Source organism: Fundulus heteroclitus, chromosome 14 (genome assembly GCF_011125445.2).
Source record: "Fundulus heteroclitus isolate FHET01 chromosome 14, MU-UCD_Fhet_4.1, whole genome shotgun sequence".
Classification (NCBI taxonomy): domain Eukaryota; kingdom Metazoa; phylum Chordata; class Actinopteri; order Cyprinodontiformes; family Fundulidae; genus Fundulus; species Fundulus heteroclitus.
In genome coordinates, this window is record NC_046374.1 from 23,014,994 (window position 1) to 23,037,266 (window position 22,273).

At 40.8% G+C, this 22,273-nt stretch overlaps 1 protein-coding gene across 1 annotated transcript in view; it reads right to left on the bottom strand.

Moving 5' to 3' along the window:
• dennd4c (DENN/MADD domain containing 4C) overlaps positions 1-22,273 on the bottom strand; it is a 62,567-nt gene that overhangs the window by 31,900 nt on the left and 8,394 nt on the right. The window contains 1 exon segment of the mRNA XM_012864931.3: positions 6,936-7,246. Within this exon segment, the coding sequence (XP_012720385.2) occupies positions 6,936-7,234 (299 nt within the window). The 5' untranslated portion in view covers positions 7,235-7,246.

The following is a 22,273-nucleotide window of genomic DNA, read 5'->3' on the forward strand; positions in this document are numbered from 1 at the left end:
CCTGCTCTGGATCTCTGGAAGGCATCCCTGGAAATGCCCAGAGAAACGGGGCAGATAGCGAACAGCTTGGGCGGTGCATCACCAACATGTATTCAAAACCACCAATATAAAGGGTAGGAAAAATAAAAAGGCTAAAGAAATAATACAGCAACTCATAATCTCCACAGTGTTTGTAATAGTGCTGATGTCTCTCAGAAAAACAGTAACCTTACACACACAGGTTGCAGTGTGTCCGCTTTTCTTTAAATCTAAAATAAGTGACAAAACTACAAATTTGGAGAGTTGTGATTGCTTTCAACCTCCAGTCAGTACATTTGGATGCAAGAACCCTGCAATATTCAGCATGGGTGGCTATAGGTGTAAATGTTGTGTTTCCAAAGAAAAAAAATACAGAATTGCCATCCTCTAATTTGAAGTTAACAAAAACAGAAGAGCTATAGATGAGAAAAAAAACTGGGAGATGACTGAAATAAACTGCCGAGGATGTTTAGCATTCGCCCCCCCCTTACCAGCACTGTTTCCAAGATAGATTTAGTGTTTCTGAGCTTTTGTCTGGTTTAGCCCTCATTTCCACAGTAGGAATGCATTGGTGTATAAAAACTACCCCGGTTACTAAAAAGTAGGGATGAAACAATCGGATAAATGGGTTATTGAAATAATCAACTAGTTCAGTAATCGAATAATCGTTAACTGGAGTGTATAGAATCTAAAACATGCCATTTGCTGAAAGAACAAACGACAGAGCAGTAATTAACGATATTTGCCAACATCACAAAGTCTGCTGCGATATGATTTCTATTTAAAGTCACAAGACTGCGATTGATATATCATCTGCACAACTAATAATTATTTGTATTAATATCAACTCACAAAAAATATGGTTTGACCATTTTATTTCTATGGTTTACAATACAAGTATTTTATAATAATAAAATCACCTGTTCACTATAGTGCCAAGTGCATTTAAAAAAATAAAGCTGCATCTAAGGATGATGTGGATCGATGTTTTCATTTTACATCGATTTAATGCGATTGTTAATCTTTTAATCAATATTTATATGGCTCGATGGATTGTTACATCCCTAGTTAAAATTCTGTAAACACATTTTATGAGCATTAAGTTAATCATTTTACTCATGTTTGCAATTTGAAATGTACAATAAATGTTTTATTTCAAAACTTTCTTGAAAGCGTATGTTAATTTACTAAGCCTCTCTCTCTTTAGGTTAATGGAGAAAATAATTCATAGATTAATCGGTTACTAAAATAATGAAAATATTTTAGTTAATAAACGGTTGTTTTTTTGCCCAAATCAGAGGTAGAAATATCTTGATATTTTGTTCAGCTTAAATAGCTACACCGTATTGTTTCTCTGACTAAAAAACACATCTTAAACAAAAATAGCCAACTCTGAGTGTTCTTCACTTAGCAACAACTTCAACACTGAAGAGTTTTGCAGTATGAGGCGACAGCATCACTGACTTTCCTGTTGAAGCGCTCGTTTCCCTCTCTGCATCCCAGTAAATTGCCGTGTCTGTACTGGGTGATTCAGGCCTTTTTTCCACTGACTCATTCACACGTGGCAGCTATATCCTCACATCCAACTCAATAAAAAAATGAAACATTTAAAACCTCCTTCCTAAATACTGTGCATCTCTTTTTTTTAATCCCTCTTGTATGCAGCCAGGAACACGATCATTGCCTCGCTGTGTTAGATTTTTTATTATGACTCTAGGGCTTCTACAGCAGAGCGTTTCATGCCCTCTTTCCTTCTGGACAATACCAAGTGGGAAGACAAAAAAAGGTTCTTACAGCAGCCCTCTACGCTTAGACTAAAAGACACTTTCTCTGTAATCGTAAGTCAGCATGAAAGCCAGCCTCTGCAGATATAAAAGTCCTGAAACACGGCATTCATTCTGAAAGGAGTGCAGGACAAACCTAAAGAGGCCAGGAAGGAACAGTTGCCAACAAATTCTCATTTAGGCAACAGAAATGTGCTGCTAATGGGCACGGCAGAACGAGATGCGCCAGAGCCCCGCGGCCGGGAATGCTTCACCGAGAGCAGACGGAGGAATAAATGATTCACAGTCTGCAAAATATAAATACAGAAGACCTGGTAAAAGGTTTAACGTACGTCAGCAGATGAGGGAGAACACAAACTATGAAGTAAAAACTATGTAATAAAGTATAAAGCTAATCTAACAACCTGGTCATCAGTTTCAGTAAGATGCGTTTGGTTGCAAAATGTAAATGAAATTGTTAAATTTTAAATCTCTTAATGACATCTTTCTTTGCAAAAATGAAAAGCATATTATAAAAAAGTTGCAGCTTTTTTGCCCAGAACTAAAAAATTTTCCTGAACCCTTCATTTTACTTTGGCCAACAGTTGCTCCTTTGGGTAGAAAAGCGTACTCCCTGAACAAAGCATATCTGCTGACGCTGACAGGGTTCCTCCCCCTGCAGCAAAAACCAGAATAAAACTAGGTGAACTATAGCCCCTTTATAAGTCAGCAACAGTCTGTTAATTTCTTCAAATCCAGCTAAACACGCAAACATGTCCTCTCCAACAGTAATATAGAGAGGGACGGGCTTAAAAAAAACACTTAAAATCAGAACAAAACAGCAAATTCATTGCGGTTACGGCTTAAAACCAAAGTGCTGTCACTCTAAAATGTAGAAATTTGATAGATTTAAAACGCATGGTACAGTATTATGTTTTTTTTTTCCTTCAGTGAAGCTTTATTGAACACTTCTAGTAACAAGTACACCCGCCATTACTTCCAGAAACTGTGCGTCGCTGTAAGGTTTTGAACCACTCAGACAGAAGCTCGATAATATGAAGGACCACGCAAAATGTTTTTTTTTTTGAAAAAGAAATCAATCCCTGCAGAGGGACTCTTTAGCCAAAGCGGCAGTGTGTCAGCGGTCGCAATGATAAGTGTTGTCTGAATAGTGCAGTCAGTAAGGAAGGAGGTAGGAAAAGGAGCCTGCATGCTTCCTCTCACGGCTAGTTTAGCCTAGGAACCCTGCAATGTCCCTTACCGCCACTAAGAAGCCTTAAAGATAAATAACCACATTATATGCTTACAAAAAAAAAGACCAAAAACTGTTTGATCATGATAAAATAAGGTTATATACACCAAGCCTCCATCCCGACAATGTTTTGAGCTTGAACTGTTTAGAGACAGTACCGCAGAACTATCACTAGGGGTGGTGATTGCCAAAGAAGTCACGATTCGATTCGAATCACGATTCACATGCCACGATTCGATTCTATCACAATGCATCAGGATACTTGAATTATTGCGATGTATCGCGATGCATTGCGATATTTTCACTGAAAACTGTTAGAAAGTAATTACAGGCATTACCAGTGGCTGACTGGCTGTGTATGGATAGTGTCTTCAATTGATACATAACTGAAAGCAACTGAATTCATCTATAGCTGTATTTATTGAAATGACTTTTGGAGGTATTGCCATGAAAACACATATTACTGTTAATATTACTGGACACAAATATTATTATTGGACTGGACACACTGACAAAAAGTGCTTAGGATTTATAAAACTTAATAACAAAATAAGGATGTCTTCAACTACGGAAAACAAGTCCAGTTGCTTTGTTTTTTTACTTTTTTTTTGGGAACAAAATAAGGCTAATCAGTGCCGTTTACATGGCCTCACTGGTCCTTTAATCCTATGAAGTTGTATTCCACTTGTTTTTAGCTAATGTTCGCCAACCATTCATGCAATTTTATTTGTTAATTTTTTTAAAGTAATAATCCATACTTGGCGTCAAAAATCGATGCAGTAGATCGCAAAAATTAGAATCGCGATGCATCGTCATGACGATTATTTTGCCCACCCTTAACTATCACAATGCCGGTTATCTTAATTAATAAATCAGTTTAATGATGCCGGACCGAGCCTGGCCCTCTGAACTGACTCGCAATAAAGCGGCAGCCCTTTGTTTTGTTTTGCTAGCAACAATAATGGAACTAAATTCACTCCAAACAAACCAAAGCTGCAAGTACAGAACGATGTTATACATCCTGTGGAAGAAAGAACTATTTTTTGTTCTGGCAGAATATGCCCTGGCTGTAATCCTTGGTATAACAGAAGTGGGCGGACTTCTGTCCCATCAGAAAATGCATGTAGACAGGAAAAATGTGCCTCAATGTGGCCTTGAAGTGTTTTTTTACCTTGGAAAATGCAGGGGGGAACAGAGGGTTGTGACATTAACCCCATTTACACCACCCTTGTTAAACCGATCCATGCCGAGCTCGGACTGAGCTTGGATCAGTTAACCGTGCCGAGCTTGGTTCTGACGACTGTTTACACATCACGCTAGCACGGTTCCTCGCCTCCTAGTGACGATCTACGGTACTACTGATCTCTAGGACTAAAGGAGAGAATCAAGCAAATCAAAATGGCGGCGCCCGTAACATTCAGGAAGTTATGCTTGGTTACTATTGTGATATTTCGTTGTTTGTGGAGAGTCAGGCAAAGAAGGCAACCTTTGGTGGATTTACTTGACGGAGTCGGCTTTTGGGAAGTGGATAAGACAAACGAATGTCTAATCAGGATTTACAGACGCAGGAAACAATGACAGACGCTGAGGTTCATCACACTGCTAAGCAGAATCATCACTGGAAACCGTGTAGCACGGTAGGGAAGCTAGTATTATTATGAATGTCTGACGAGATTATGCTGTCTGCTTATATACTCTGTGTCATCTGAAAACCGAGCGACTGAAAAACCGGGCCGAGCCCACCCATCGAACTGGTCTAGATTTAGCGCGGTCCGGTTGTGTCTGGCTCGGTTCAGTTCAGTTTGCGTTCCATTTACACTCGATACTTATCTCAGTTACCGAGCTCGGACAGTTCTCGGCACGGTTAAAAGAGGGCAGTGTAAACGGGGCCAATAACTCTAGAGGACTAACCTACTTCCTGGAAAAGGTTTCACTGTAAAAAAAAAAAAAAAAAAAAAAAAAAAAAAAAAAAAAAAAAAAAAAAAAAAAAAAAAAAATATATATATATATATATATATATATATATATATAAATTAACTAATTAATTGATCACAGAAATAACAAAGTCTATGAATTTGCGTTTATTTTTTCCACCCTGTGCAACTCTACACGTCAAAACGTGATCACACCATTTCTGAAAGCAAACATGACAAACAATGTTTTGGGTTACAGCAACTGCGGGTCTCAAGTGGAATAAGGTTGGAGATGACGGCATGTGCTTCGTAACCCTACAAGGTGAGAGGAAGTCTGAAATGTCAGGACGGCTGAGCACCACTTCTCAAAACTGGAAACTCCAGTTTGTGTTAGTGGGACAAACAAGCGGTCTTTAGACAAAGTCCTCGGTGTGGAGAACTGTGACGGCTCAAGCTGTCAGTTCGTAACGTTCATTCATACCAATTAGATGCTGACACGGGATTTATGATTAAAAGATGTAACTTATGTTTTACCCGTTGTGGGTGGAATTTAATGTTTATTCAGGTTAAACATTACACAGTTGCATTTAAAAGGCAAATGGACAGAAAGACGGATAGGTGTGGCTGATAAAAAACACTGATAAAATAGAAGAAAGGAAATATAAACTGACCCACAGCACTTTCACTCGTGGTTTGAGAAAAAGGAAACTGCTTTGCCATGTCACCAAACTTTTTTTTTTTTTTTTTTTTTTTTTTAACCCCATAAACTAAACTCCAGCCCTCATTCAAAAGTTCATATTTATTTTCTGAACACAGAACAGATGAGAACCCATCTGCTCCGTACAGAACTCAGTCTTAGCCTGGATTACCGTTACGAAGACAGAAACCCAAACAATGCATTTCAAACTGATAAGCAAAATACAATTTTTTTTTGTTTATTTCTAAACAGACGTTTAGAAATTCCTGCAAACTGTAGCTACAGCGCTACGCAAAAGTATTCCCACCCCTGGGTCTGTGTCACGTTGTGCAATGTTACAAGCACAAACTTCTGTGTGTTTCTGGGCAAACACACAGAAAAGTGGCACAAAATTGCGTTGCCCTCAGTTAATAATTTGTAAGTGTTTAATTGAATTTCATTTTTGACCAGTCTTAATTGGAGAGAAGCTGGATCGAGAGCATCTGAAGGTCGATTTTTAAGTCATGCGGGATTTATAGGTCTGGACTTTGGCAGGACCATTCTAGTACATAAATACATTTTAATTTAAACCGTTGTATTTTAGGGTCGTCGTCCTGCTTGAAGGCGAACATCCGGCCCAGCTGTAAGTCTATTGCTGCCACCAAAAAGTTTACTTTTCAGTCTTTCTCTGTATTTGGATCCTGCTGCTTCTTCCAGCTTCCCTGTGTCTGATGAAGTAAACAAGCCCCGGAGCACGATGCAGCATCCGCCATGTTCCACATTAGGGATGCTGTTCTCACAGTAATGTGCGTCGTTGGTGCTCTCTGCTATATAAAATGTTAAATGTCTCATGCGAACGGCAAACCTTTTTTCCCCCCATAAGTTTGCTGTGAGCCCCAGCTTGGCTTGTGGCACACTGCAAATTAGACATATAATAGATTATTTTTTAACCTGGCTCCCTAGAGAATTAAAGCCAACATTTGCCTTCTCAAAAGTCTTTTCACAAACGAAGTCTGGTTCTGGAGACAGCTCCTTATACTTAATTTTATTTTGGGGTTCTCAGCATAAAGGCAGGCAGATAAAAACGCACACAGCTCCAATTTTCATTTGTTAAATGTCTTGAAAACCATGCATAATTTTCCTACTGCTTCCCAGTTATAAAATACTCCGTGCTGTTTTATGACATCCTAATAATGCATTAAACTGCATTTAAACTGCTGTAAGAACATAATGTGTAGAGAAGACGGCTTATGCTAGGCGCCGTACCCTCAGTATCTGCGCTTTCCACAAGTGGCAGCAAAGTTCTGACTCACCCAATGTCGATGAGCGGAGGTCTGCCCCGACCCCTTTTGTAGCACAGGAAGAGCTCGGGACTCTTGAGGCTGCCGTGGTTGAGGTTGGCTGGCTGGCCGCTGTAGGTGGTCTCTATACAGGTGAAGCCCTCAGGGACGGCTTCACCGGCTGACCTGTTGATGACAGCCAGGTCCGTGATGGGCGCTTTGGGCCCGCTGGACTTGGTCTCCGACAGGTCCTGCTCCAGCGGCGTGGACTTGTCCGTCAGGCCCGCCACCACAAAGTAGTCGGTCACACGGTGACCCTTGTCCTCGATCATGGCTGGGCTTACCTAAGATTTGAGAACAAGAAACAGGGGAAATTAACTCGGTGAGACATATACATTCAATTCAATTCAATTTTATTTATATAGCGCCAAATCATGAAACATGTCATCTCAAGGCACTTTACAAAGTCAAGTTCAATCATATTATACAGATTGGGTCAGATTATACAGATTAGTCAAAAAGTTTCCTATATAAGGAAACCAGTTGATTGCATCAAAGTCCCGACAAGCAGCATTCACTCCTGTGGAAGCGTAGAGACACAGGGAGAGTCGTCTGCATTGTACATGGCTTTGCTGAAATCCCTCATACTGAGCAAGTATGAAGCGACAGTGGGAAGAAAAACTCTCCATTAACGGGAAAGAAAAACCTCCAGCAGAACCGGGCTCAGTATGAACGGTCATCTGCCTCGACCGACTGGAGGTTACAGAAGACAGAACAGAGACACAACAAGAGAGACAAAAAAGCACAGAAGCACACATTGCTTCTGTCATAGCAAGGCTTTTGGTATAAAACCTTCTCAGCAGTACTGAAATATGCATTTCACATCCTAATGTGGGTAAAGCTTCTTGCAGATCACAGTGCCACACAATATGCGAAAGATTAAAAAGGCACGAATGATCTCAGACCTCCCAGGAACACAAACACAGAGCGACGTACACTGTGGCCAGGGAAATGAAAGGACCCTTTAAGACTCTTGCACCACAACGACGTAAACAAACCGGAGCGAGAGAAGCAGCGGCGAAGGGGGACGGCACGTCCACAAAACACTTCTGTCACTGTATATCACAGAGCTGCTTCAAGACCCACGACAGTTAAGGCCCTGGTGACTTTACCAGGGCTTTCAATCAAACGGACACCCCCCAAAGACTACAAAGCAGCCAAGATATACTCTCCGAGGTGGCTTGGACAATTAGAAACCAAAGAATTACGCTCCTCTTAGGAGGATAGAGTCGCTACTACGAGCCCTCTGGATGTGGCACAGGGACCATTTTAATTTGCTTCCACAGGAGCTTCCTTGTTCTAAGTTAAAACTCATGAGTCATAAGACGAAGCTTCCCCAGAAGCCGTGACTCAATGCTCAATTACGCTGTGTGGGCCATAAAAGTGGCATCTTTCACAGAGTTACTTCAAGGAGCAATAAGCAATAGTTAATTATTTTACATAGAGAGAACTAAAACAATGTTTCCTGAAGAGTAAAGGCTTTTTTAGATGGACTGTTGCTCTCCAGTCTCTTGTCTACATTGCCGAGCCGGCCGCGCGTCCATGTGGAGAGTTGCCACTCAGGGCTTAGGCCAGGGATCACCAACATGGTCAGCTGCATCTAAATTGTCATTTTATTCAGTTGCTCTGCCTTTTTAATTATACTTGTATGCACATAGATTTTAAAAATGAGTAAAACATTAAAAACATGTTCGTATTACATAAAGTTGAGCGTGGAGTCTTGTAGTTGAAAGATTCGTATGACACAGTACCAATGAAGTAGCTATTAGTTTCAAAAAAGGTTGGTGACCCCTGGCTTAGCCCCTCCCTCCCCATTAAATGCTACCGCCGCGTTCTTAAGACGATCAGGTACTATTATTATTATTATTACCACAAAAAAAAACTGTCTTAGACAAAGAAATTGTCAGAAAAGGAACAAGGATCAACTCTGGCCTCATGGTTCCAAGTTGGAAGGTGAGCAACAGCATGAAGTCAAATGTTTGTTTTTGTTGGTGTTACGGTCTTGTTAGACTTGTGTTGCTATGTTGATTTTATTCAATGTAATACTACAATTGTGGCAAACCGGTTAATTATTGGGAGTTGGACCAGCAACAGACCATTGTGAGGTGTTATGCAAGGCGAGTAGCTGGCAGCCCAGCTAACACAGCTAGCTAACTGGTCTGGTGCTTAGATTTTTAAGGTAGAGACGCGTGGTTTGCTTCACATCTTGTTTTGGTCTACAGACCGTGCTCAACAGCACACCTAGTGGTGAAATTGTGCTTATTGCTCCTTGAAAAATATGAGAATATACTGCATATTAATCCAAGTCAATAAACCCTTCTCTTTGGGCTGAAGCAACACTGAAGGATATGTTTAAATATATCCAGAGTTTATGTCCAGGTTTGACACAACCTCAATCCAAACAGGACTCAAAGTTAAGAAACAATATAAATGGACATTTTTCTATACCGTTAATGGTCCTGTGAGAAATACACAACGGTAAGGATTTCAAAGCATTAGACAATGATATCCATTGGACTGAGAGAAACGACGATGTCAAAAATTAAATGGAACAAATTAATATATCCACAATTTGGCAGCACTTTGAGCAAAATACAATCAAAAGAAATTGTTTTGATCGGAGAACTGAATTAATTTAAGTAAAAAAAATAAAATAAAGTTGATTGTTTGAAGGTAACGGGCCAATTTCTGACATTATGGTGTACAAATGTCTTAAAAATTTAAGGTTTCAAAACTTCAATTATTTTTTCCACCTTCTCTTCCTAACGCTTAAAACCCTTTTAATGAGACCTAGGAGGAAGTGTTGGAATGACCGGAGCTGTAAGGAGCGTAGAGTTATGCCGCCGTCTATCCCAACCAGTAATTAAAATAGAGAACTTTTTGTCTGTAATGCCAAATCTGCAACTTTGTGTATTAAAACAACATAGATTGTGTCAAAAAGACTGAAATGAATAAACTACATTTCCGTCATCACAAGAGCCGTTCAGCCGTTTGTAGACGGGAGACAAATATGCAAAGGAAGCTTTGTGAAAGCGTGATAAAGAGCACCGCATATGAAAAAAAAAAAGCAATAATGTTGAGGAAAAAACAATCAAACATTACAACTGTGGATAAAAGCCGGCATAGCGAAGTGGTTGACTTGTGAGGGCGGCGACACACACGAAAAAAGGGAAAGAAAATGTCAACCGGTTCTACAAAAAGTAAGAAGGACAAAAAGCCAGCATTCATCTTCAAAGAGCTTTCAGAACCACAGCAGGAAGTTCATTTTTTCCCAGCGGTGACTCAGCTGTGGCAGGAGGACAAGAAAAAGAAAGACATTTGGACGACCAGAGCGAGCCGTCTGCTTGTACAACTCAAAAAAGTGCGACATTTGGAAAGGTGACTAAGCTAAAAGCATGTTTGAATTAATCACTAACACACAAGTCGAGAGCAATTGCCAATATTCTGACAATGTTGTCTTTAAGCTGAGGGCAGGAATGCAGACGGGGCTCCACTGCAGCATGTTTGCACACACCTTTTCTTTTTACCTTTTCAGATTTTTACCAGTAGTCCTTGATTTTTATCAACAGTGCTTAAAAATAACTAATGCATGCTTCTTCCCTTCAATCTAGACTTGGCCCATCTCCTATATGTACCTGCCAAATGGAATAAATGGGCTTTATTGTCCTTCCTACAATTACCATTCTGCCCAGAATTAAGCACCTGTTTATTTCTAAATCAAAGAAACACTCTCATAAAAAGAGCTAAACAAAAACCCCAATGGGCGATGCTGGAGGTGGAGTGGAGGCGCCGGCTCACTTTCACACATATCTGATCAATCTGCATGAAAATCCTTCTCTCATCCGAGTTCTGAATCCGGCCTCTGTCTTTATGTCTTCGTCTAATTGACTCCAGATGTTCTTTTCCCCACGACACAATGAAAAAGCCTCTCAGCGACACGTCTTGTGCCAGTTCTGACTCGCTCCGGCTTTCATTTTCTCATGATGCACAACTCGGAGCAAAGACTCGCTACTCTGAAGAGATTTACTGCATTATATCCATGGTAACAGCTCACCGGTCGAACCCCATTTGAAGGCAAGCTGCTTGATGCACCGAATAAACAGTCCTGTTGAATGGGAATGTCCTTCGAAAAGAGCTGGATAATTAACGCATGTCTGGTGATTTAATGGTCGTTTCCTTTGTTGGGAGTGCAAAAAAGTAAAATCATTAAAACAGAAAAAGACGGCAGAGACTATATAGTTACTTTTAGCTTAGAGTTCAGATTTGCAGATCTGTTGACGAAAAATCTTGTGCGATACGGAACAACAACTAGTAGGCAAAGTAATTTTGCAACGCCTCAAATAGTCATTCCCGTATATGAATTAGTCTTCAAACTGCATCGATAATTCAACTCAAAACGTCTTTTCCCATTCACAGCCTGTAAAACGCGGCATACTAATCTGCATCCAAGTCGATCTTAAAATGTCCCAGTTTGCTGTGGAAGCTGGTTTACTGTGGGAAGAGAACTCAAAGTTTCCCCATTTTCAGTAAAAGGTGTTTCAAAAATAAGCTGGAGGAAGCACGTAAGGTTTAGGAAACCATTATGAAAAGAGGTATTCTGTTTATAAAACTATCGTTTTGTGAATATTTATATGCAAATGTCTCTACAAAAGAGATTAGTATTAATCTGGACTGTTCAATGTTCATCAGATCAACAGCCTAGGGGGTTGACTGTCTCAACCCTGAAGGTAAAGGTTGTAACAGTTTGTGTCTAGGATGTGTGGGATCTGCAGAGGTGTTGGCTGCCTCTTCTCTAACCCTAAACCAGTACAAGTCCTGGATGAGGGGAAGGTCAGCCCTGGTGATCTTCTCTGCAGACCTAAATGCAGTCTGGACTTGCCGTGTTTTGTGGATAAGTCAAACCACAGGGTGATGGACGAACACTGGGCAGAGCGAACAATGGTGGTGTAGACCAGTAGCACCTGGGGAAGGCTACTGCCGGAAGTACAGTCTGTTCTGAACTACGTCTAAGGATCATATTAGGTCCAGAGAAAGGGTGGTTTCTGGGGACAGGAAGTGAGTAGACGTTGTTGTTGAGGATGGTGAGGGGGAGATCTCAACAAGTCCATAGTTATCTCCAGTCTTGAGTGGATTAAGCTCTAGATGGTTCTGACCGCACCAGTGGACCAGCCGACCCACCTCCAGTCACCGTCAGGAGCTTCGCAGACGGGTCAGATGAGGTGTAGTCGGTGTACAGAGAGAAGAGGAGAGGTGAGAGGACCTACTCAGTCTCACATGGGTGGGGACCTATAAATCTTTAGATTTTTGCAGTTTTGGTTGTTCTGTCATCTTCCTGGTATGAAAACGTGCCATTTGTCTCAGGACATCAATCCCTTTTTAAATTAGTAAAAGGGGTGAAAGCATTGAAACCAGACTTTACTAAACAACAGGAAGGCCAACTGGAGTACGGCAAAGCTGTTCCCATTTGTTCTTTTGACCTCTGGCTTTCATTCAACACACAGGATTTGGGAAAGTTGGCAGCCCTTTGGAAATCTAAAGCGTTAAATCAAATTTCTGAAGGACTATAGACCCTACTTTGACTTTATCTTTTAAGATCATAGTGAGGCCCGTTTTAGACAGTGGAGCGTTACAACCGTTTCTAATATATACTGACTGATTGTTTACAGCAGAAAAGTGTGAAAACATTAACAATGTCAATTGTTTCTCCTTAAAAGAAGACCAAAATGGCTAAAAATCTGTATTAGCAGATCAGAACTTTACTAAACACGTACGTAGAAATAAACCGCATCTATTGACTAATTCAAACAAAGTTTTGCTAGGAATAAACGCTGCACAATATATTAAAAAAAATCATGCAGCAGAAATCCTCTTAAAGGGTAACTAAACCCCAAATCAACTTTTTTTCATCCAACAAACAGATAAAGTTGTGTTATAGTGCTGTCTACATATCTTGGTCATTATCTTGGTCACCAGAAGAGACAAAGCACAGGCTCAAATAGCCATTGTCATTTATCTTTACTGGTTTATTGTTCAATTCAAAGCCTAGACGTACACTACTATCTGGCGATGGCGCAATCCTTGTATGATCCGGGTCCAGTTGCACAAAGGCGCTCCGCTCTGAAACAGGGTGCCTGGCAGAAAGAATGGCACAGCCGCAACATTTCTACATTCAGTGGAATCAACGGGTGTCTTGGATTGAACTTCGTATAAGTTTTGCTATTGGTTCAAAAGTTTTTAGAATGCATCTTCAGTAGCTCAGCTATGGGGTATAACGTGGCTCTGTCTCATATGCCTCCGTAGTGAATAGTGAGATTTGCAGTCCTATCGATTTTCAGGTTAGCGATTTATTAGCATTCCAGTTTCTTTAGCATTTATTTAGCTTTTACTAAATACCAGACCACACCCAGCCCCCCTGGCATGTTTCCTGGTCCGCCGGGCCCTACCCTCTCGGTACATTTATATGAGACTGGGCGGAGTAAAACTCTGGTACGTGGGTGAGTTACACTTTAAATATCTCGATTTGCAACATCAGCCTAAAATAATAAAAAGAAAATCCCATTTTCCTCATTCATCATTCTTATAATGTACTCAACATGAATGTTGGGCAACATCACTTGTGTCGGGTGTGGGCATCTGCAATTAAACTAACACGCTTGCAAAACCTAATAGCTTACAGATCCTCCACTCAAAAAAAAACAAAGGCTTCTGCTGCACAGGAATCTTTGCATATCCAATCATGAGTGGAGCTGCACGGCATGATAAAACCCGACTACAATTAACCCAACCAAGGCTAATGTTCTACTTTAGAACATTAGCCTTTCAGAAATGCTGAAAGACCTCTGCAAAAAAAACAAAAAACAAAAAAAAAAACATTTACTGCCACTTTATCGTCCCTACAGCATGACGATACACCACACACAGAAAGCTGCAACTTTAGTTTTCTAACACGCCGTTATTTCACTGCTAACAATTACACACCCAATGAATTCCAAGAGAAGCATTTTATAAACGAGCAGAAAAAAATACAAGCATACTGTCAGCACTGTTGTTGTGGAAACAAGATGTCAGCTAGGACGTTGTATTAAACCTGGAATCGAGGTACCAGGCAATCTGGTCATTTTGAGCACCAATTTCACCTCTGACTGAATAGAGATGGTATAAAAAAAAGAAAAAAGATCAAGACTGAGTCATACAGCTTTATGAAAGCATGAAGATAGCTGACCACAAAGCATCGCAGCAGGGGAACAAAGTATGGTTAGCAGGAGAGAAAAGGGAGAAAAAAAGCTATTAACTGTGTGGCGGACATATCTGTTAGGTCTTTAAGATTGAAAAGCAACAAGAGTGTAGAAAAAGCAAAGAAAACTGCCTTCTGTAGCACTTTAATTATACAAGCAGATCCCCTGGATTTTAACCGTGCAATTAAGGGATTTTGTTCGTGTTGGCTGAAAACATGAATGAGTTTCTGGGCAACACACTCCAGGTGGGTGTGCTGTGGAGAATCCCCTCATCCCCACTATTAAGTACGGTGGGGGATCCGTGATGCTGTGGGTCTGTTTGTCTTCCACACACCCTGAGAAGAACTGTGTAACTTTTCGAAATGCCAGAATGTTTCAAATAAAATAAAATAAAATCTGTCTCCTATAGCAGACAACTGAAAATGGGTCATCACTGGGTCTTTAAGCAAGACTAATTCAATTTTCAATTCAATTTTATTTATATGAAACATGTCATCTCAAGGCACTTTCCAAAGTCAAATTCAATCATATTATACAGATTGGTCAAAAAGTTTCCTATATAAGGGAACCCAGTTGATTGCATCAAAGTCCCGACAAGCAGCATTCACTCCTGAAGAAGCTTAGAGCCACAGGGAGAGTCGTCTGCATTGTACATGGCTTTGCAGCAATCCCTCATACTGATCAAGCATGAAGCGACAGTGGAAAGAAAAACTCCCCATTAACGTGAAGTAAAAACCTCCAGCAGAACCGGGCTCAGTATGAACGGTCATCTGCCTCGACCGACTGGGGGTTAGAGAAGAAAATCCAATTTTTAATTTAGAATAAGCTTTTCAGCGGAGCGGTTATTCCATTTGGATCATGATCACATGACCAATAACACAACCAAAAATGAATAACAGCCCCGCTGAAAAGCTTATTCTAAATTTAAAGTTTGATTTTTGGACTAAATATCTTGTCTAGCCTGCACTGAGACATTTTTAAATGTTTTTAAATGACAGTATTAGTGCTTATTGGGCAATAATTGACATGCAGTCACAGCAACACAGATACCTGAAAAACACTGCAAGAAGCTTTAAATAGTCTTTTATCGTTATCACAACATATAAAAATTTGTCCTTTTTTTTTCAGGGTGTTTGCAGCAACTGCTACAAAGAAGCTTATTATTTACCCTACATTTAGTATTTTTAATGGAAGGAAATGCAGACCGATTGCTAAAGACGCAGCACCAGCAGGGACAACACAGACACGGTGAGCTTCGTGGGTCATTTGATGGAAACTGGCGGTATTTCTCATTGCTAAATGTACCGACCTCTTCTAGTGCTTTCCAATTACTACTCTAAGAGCTTTGCAACGAGAGCCACAGCCGCGCTCACATTCACACACGTAGATCGGCTCAGTGTTACAAATGACAGGAGGAGGAAGCTAGAATCAAACCCACAACTTTCTGATTGCCAGACTCCTCCCACAACAACTTCTAACTACTAAAAAACTTCCTAAATGATCCACCTCCTGATACTGGGATAAACCATCGACTTCTTCTGGGCTTTCCAAACAAACACGCCCAGTTGAAAAGTCTCACCCAGACCCCACACGACCAGAGAAATCTCCCTCTCTGAGGCAGGCCCGTGATAAATAAACACCGTCGCCCCATGGCAACCTGACTCCAACAATGCCCGGCTGCTCGGCCCTGAGCAGCGACTACTGTTACCCCGCCTCAGGAAACCGATCTCGACGTTTACCCTCGCCGTAGCCGACGTTCTCAGCAGTCTGCTCTCGGACTCCAAGGACATTTAGACACTTAAGTCGCGGCTCTGGATGTGTAATAAATACAATGGCACACATGGTTTCCTCTGCCTGTCCACTTTAATGTGCAAATAAAAGCATGGTGGCTCCCAGAAACGGAGCTGGAATTAGACCTAATAGCTTTAAAAAAAAAGGGTTAGTAAACAGAAGGAATCGTTTTCAAGGGGGGAAAAAGATAATGAACAAACTAGGTCAAAGTGGAAAACAAAGAAAACAACCTAAGCCAAACTAGCCTCGTTACATTTCCACGACATAAATGTCCGCGCTGTAACCTGAAGCCGTGCGTCTAAAGGCCGCGGTGCGCCCCTCCTCTGCCGTTTGAAAACCTGTTCCTGTGTTGCTGCCGAGCCGTGATGATCGAGTGTCACCCTCTTTTGTCTGGGCTGCACTGGGTGACGCAGGGTCACCACGAACCACCGGCAGACGCACAATGCAGCGTTCACCCACGCGTACTCTGACCGGCCGTTTTCCTAGATGTTAACCTAGATGAGCTGAGGCCGTGATATTTGCCGTAGAGCAAAGATGATTACCTCATCAGCTCCCTAATCTGAGTTTATTCATTTATTGAGAATTAATCCTTTGAAAACAAATAAAAAAAAACAGCTATACGGATACGTATTCATACGTACGACATCTTGATGTGAACATTTAATACCTACCCACTCAGTCTGTTGTCGAAGTTTAGACCCTAAAGTTTACTATGAATTCATTGTAGACATTTCTACAAGTGGTCAGACAATCTTTAAAAACCACACAGTGTAAAGATGGAGGGATTGACAGGTGGGTAGAAACAGGAGTTTTATGGACAGATGGATTGATTGGCACATGAAGGGCAAAGGATGACAGACACCGATGAAAAATGGACAGGTGGACTGGGGAGCAAAATGAATGAGAATACAAATATTTTTCTACACTTTATTCTATATTCATTAATACCTTAAGGTAATACCATATTTAAATTCCATAGTTTACCAGACTACCTACTAGGGCTGGGCGATATTGCTTAAAAATAAAACCTCCGACTATACCAAATCAGATTAATCGATTTTTTTCATCCTTTTTGTTCCCAGAAAATAAATTTCAAAAATAGCTTTTGTTTCAAGCATTTCATCTGGGAGTGGACCTGCAACTATATAACTGTATATTATGCTCACAATTCTGCCTATAGTAATAGCCATCTGCACATATATTTATAGTACATGTAAACTCTGTTATAATAACAATCATCTGTATATTATGCTATTGTACATATCTGTAACACTCATAGTAGTATCCACCTGTATATTATATTCGGTACATATCCAGCTGTAAATTTAGTTCACAATACTAGTTACCTATATATTATACTCGTAGGACAAATCTATCAGTAAAATTCTGTCAATAATAGTATCCATCTCTATATTTATTCAGTAAAAACCCATGTCCTGTACTTATTGAACCATTGTTTATCCTGCACTTGCTGCTATTGCACTTCTGGTTAGACCTAAACTGCATTTTGTTGCCTTGTACCTGTACCTGTGTAATGACAATAAAGTTGAATGTGATCTAAATACAAGCTGTGAAACATGCTTGTATTTCAGCACAAACATGTTTTATTATGTGTTACATATTCAAACAGCACATTTATGCTGTCTGACTATATTTCGACTTTCCACATTGCACACAGCGCCGCGACTCGTTTGGTAAAATCTCCGCCACGGTGAGTCGGACAGACAGGAGGAACCGTCGAGCGGAGAGACGTTCCTCTTATTTGATGATGCGGTGAAGCGGGTTGGGGTGAAAATATCTGCTCTGACAGCGCTGATTGTTTGCAAGAGAAAGAGAGGCGAAATGTTAAGTGACCGGCAGCAGAAGATCCTGGATGGCGTTCTTGTGAACGCACGTTTATGGTTACAGAAAAGCACTGCTGCATTATGGGTAACTCTGGCACTAAGAGAGATGCATCGCCTGTCGCATTGTGATTAGTCCTGCAGGTTTAGGCCAGAGAGCCTAAGCCGACACACACCGAGAACCTGTGTATTGAACACATGGCGTAAGTCCGTCTGATGCCACCAGACTTCAGAGGAGGCAAAAGTCGATGGAGGAAACCAAGAAACTTTCAAGAGATCAAAGTAAAATTTTATGTCTGTAATTTTAATGTGAAATAGTCAAGAATCAATAACAGTGAAGTAGGTCACTGGCTAGTTTTTGTCGAGAGAAGAGATGCACCAATCGTTTTTTTTCTGATACCGATATCTGGGCTAAGCATATCGGCCGATACCCGATACAGATCCGATACTATTGTTGAATTAATAGGCCGAGTACATTGCCCTGTGAGTGAAGTTATCAGACTTGAGATAAATAACATTGCTAAAAAAAAAGTTCTTTGGAGGTGCTTATTTAAGTTTGTGGTGTTGAAATTACCAACTTTATCACCCCCCTCTCAACTTACGCATTGCAGATGCTGCATGTTGCAGTCGGACTTGTTGGCGTATCAAGTTTGAAATGTTTCCACACAGCAGACTTGGCTCGGTCCGGTACTTGCTCCATGTTTGCTTATCGCTAGCTGCTGTGCGGGCTCTGTGTGACCACCGTTACAAACATAGAAGAGACTAGATCGCCGTGCTGTATTGCTGTGTATGATATTAATTAAAAAAAAAGAAAAAAAAAGAAATGACTGGATCAAAAATGAATCATTCGATACCTGATCCAGCTAATTAGTCAATATCAGAGCCAGTAACCGATCCAGTTATCGGATCGGTGCATCTCTAGTCGAGAGCAACCAGTCAGCGTCCTTCTCCTAAAGTTTCTGTTGCCACACCTTAACTTTTCCAGTTTCCATTTTCTATAATCCCGTCATGTCTACTGTAAAGGGATATTTTTTAGGTGACTCCAACAAATACTAAATCAGCAGAAGGTTGAAAGAAAATTGTCCAATTCAAGTTAACTATTGGCGATTTTTTAGCAATGTTCTAATAATTTATTTCCATTTTTCTTGAAAAATGTGCAACTAACAAGGTAAATATGCCGGTCTACATGGTTTGTTTACAGGTATGAATTGGAAACATGGTTGCGAGATTGGTGCATAAACTGGATAAGGCAGCACCTCCTGACAGCACGACATCCATGATCCAGTTTGACATTTCAGTAACACTTTATTTGAAGGGGTGTACATAAGACTGACATTACACTGTCATAAACATGACATAACACCTGTTATGAACATAAATGACTCTATGAATGTTTAGGACTGTTGTCATTAATTGTCATTTGGTAAATTATGACACTATTAAAGCAAAGTTGACATTGTTTAAAATGTCTTTGTTATGACAACTTGACATTAACAGAGACAAGGTTAAATTTAGGGCTTGATTTGGGATTGGGATTTGGTTAAATTAAGGGCTTAACTTGGGGTTTTGTTAAATTAAGGGCTTGTCACAACAAAGACATTTTAAACAATGTCAACTTTGCTTTAATAGTGTCATAATTTACCGAATGAAAATTAATGACAACAGTCCTAAACATTCATAAAGAGTCATTTATGTTCATAACAGGTGTCATGTCATGTTTATGATGGTGTAATGTCAGTCTTATGTACACCCCTTCAAATAAAGTGTTACCCACATTTCTTCTACAGTAAAGTTATTTTTTCAGAATTAGGGATCAATAACAATAAGATTATTTTTTAAAAGCAGGCTTAATTCCATTTTTTGTAACCAAAACAAAGTGTCTGAAACAAGTAGTGGTACAAAGCTAGACCTCCAAATGACCCTAAAGCCAGGGGTGTTCAAACTTTTCGGCTAGTTGGCCAAAATTGTAAAGCTGAATATACTCGAGGGCCAAAGAATATAATAAAAAAATAAAACTGCTCCAAAAAAAATATGAGCGCTGTATGTTTAATTAAACAAATTAGTCCAGATTAGTCTAGTCTAGTTTGCAAATTCTTTGGGGTTCGACTGAAGAACATAAAATGTGGGGAAAAAGGCTTCCATTCTCAGCAATGAGGACAGGATTAGGGTCAGTCTTTCTTTGACAATGTTTGCTATACTCAACTAATTTTAATAAACGCATTAAAAGCAGATGTTTGTGCACTAAAGTCTGCATTTGACCAAAACAAGATGGAGTTCGCATTTACTATGAAATTGAAGAGTACGTACAAAGTGTGTTTATTAAAAAAAAGACAAATACTTTGTGTTGTACCAGGCTTTTTCAACTGTAGGAGGATTTTTGTCTTTAACTATTAGAAATTAAAAATGTCTCCATCTGAAAGTGCGGTTGGGGGCCACATGAGGTCTGAAGGGACAACGTTGCCCCCTAGATCTTCTGAACTGCAGCCATCAGCCGAACCAGACCAGTAAATAGCCGTTTAAAGTGCCCAAACGCTATTAAGATTATGCATTTTTGCATTTCTTCCATGCGTGGTTCGCTGAGAAACGCCGTCTCATTTTACAGGCTATAAAAGTAGAGAGAGAAATGACAATAAATTGATATGAAGGATAAAAAATCCTGACTGAAGGATGGATGGCGTCCAATCTTCTCGCGCCCCAGAAAGTTTGGATCCGTCGTCATTCGGGCCTCAACTTGCCTGCGAGCGTTTCGGAGGCTGATAGTGGAGCCTATCATAACCCTGATGGCAGGCTGCCATCTTTTAAACTCGGCTTACATTAAAGATCTGCGCTAAGGAAATAGAGGTTTATCTCTGTCATAAAGATGGAGTCACCTCTCACTGCGTTGACGATGATCTCATCCGTCTCACACAAAAGAGGCAGGAGGCTCGTTCTTCCGCGGGTGAAAGAGGCTCCCTCTGTGTGTCGGCGCGCATACTGGACAAGAGATGACGCTCTGCCGTTTACGCCGTCTCTGCTGCTGGAGACGGGACTCTCATCTCGCTCGATGGCGAGATGAGAGTCCCGTCTCCACTAATGTTTCAGGCCGAGCGGAGCCAGAGTCTACTCTGAGTGGCACTTTGCAGCTCTGGGCTTTAGAGGATCTGCAGAACAAAGTGGCGCTCCCTGCCACCTGTCAACACAACATGCTGTCAAGCAGGAGTGGCCAGGCTCTCTGCAAGCTGCCAGCCAGGTGGAGGAACCCAGAGACCACGGGCAAACTGAGCCGCTATCTAGGAGGAAAATGGGTTTGATGAGTGGGGGTAGAAAAAAAAGACACAAATAGCTGTAGATGTTCAAGCCATGTGGTGATCTGAGCCCTCAGGATGGTGGGATAACCGAACACTGATAACTAAATGTGTCACTACGCTACAGACAGCATAGGAGGGGAAGCATTTGCTCCCTATCTGCTTTTGGGCTGGGGATCAAGCTGACTGATACCCTGGCGTTATCACATCCATCATAAAAACATCTGACTGGCTGCAGCGCCGTGCAAAAGGAAATGTTTCTGCACGCAGCAGCAGACCTGCAACCAGAGTGCGAAATATGGGGGGGTCCGGGGAGGGCTCGACCCCCCCGATTAACCCATGAGACCCCCTGAAAGCCTCAAAAGCAAAATTTAAAGGGGGTCCTAAATTGTGTCAAAAAAATTTAAAATCAAATATTTTTTGTCACTAATGGTCACTAAAATGTTTTTTTAACTCAACATGTCCAGTATTCAATTCAATATTTTTTTCACAAATATGTTCTGTTTTTTGCCAAGTGGAACCAGCCAATCCTGTTTGCGTATGCAAATTAGTCATGTGCGCGCGCAAAACAGAAGAAAGACGTAACGTTGACAACAATTAATACTAAAAATGTTTAAATTTTAGTATTAGGGACTGATCTTATCTGTTGTGCCTGTGCACTTTATCTGTTTCACTGTTGGTGAATGTGAAGAATTGACATTAAAGCTGGCTTTGGTTTTGACATTATAATGTTATAGGCAAACTGCATATTGAGAAAATTTAGATCGGTATGGCGCAACAATCGGGAGATGGGGACCCCCCCAAACATTGACAGGTATTTCGCACACTGCCTGCAACCCACAGCTGCTCTCCCTCTGTCCAGGTCTGTTTGTACGCAACGTTTTATTTCAACTGGACCGTTGTGGTCAACGAGCTTTAAGAGTTAGATAAATGGACACTTTTGCTACAGGTCAGGAATTTTAAGTGTCCTATCTGAGCAGAGGACCTGCCTCCATACATCAGCTGTGTCCTCTGGGTGGTTTGCTGCAAACAGGACTTACTTTCTTTCAACAATGACTTTAACGCAAGGCAAGTTCATTTATAACTAGTGTTGCACTGATACCGATATCAGTATGGGACGGGGCCCCCATCCAGCACTAAAATGGTGGTATCGGTATCGG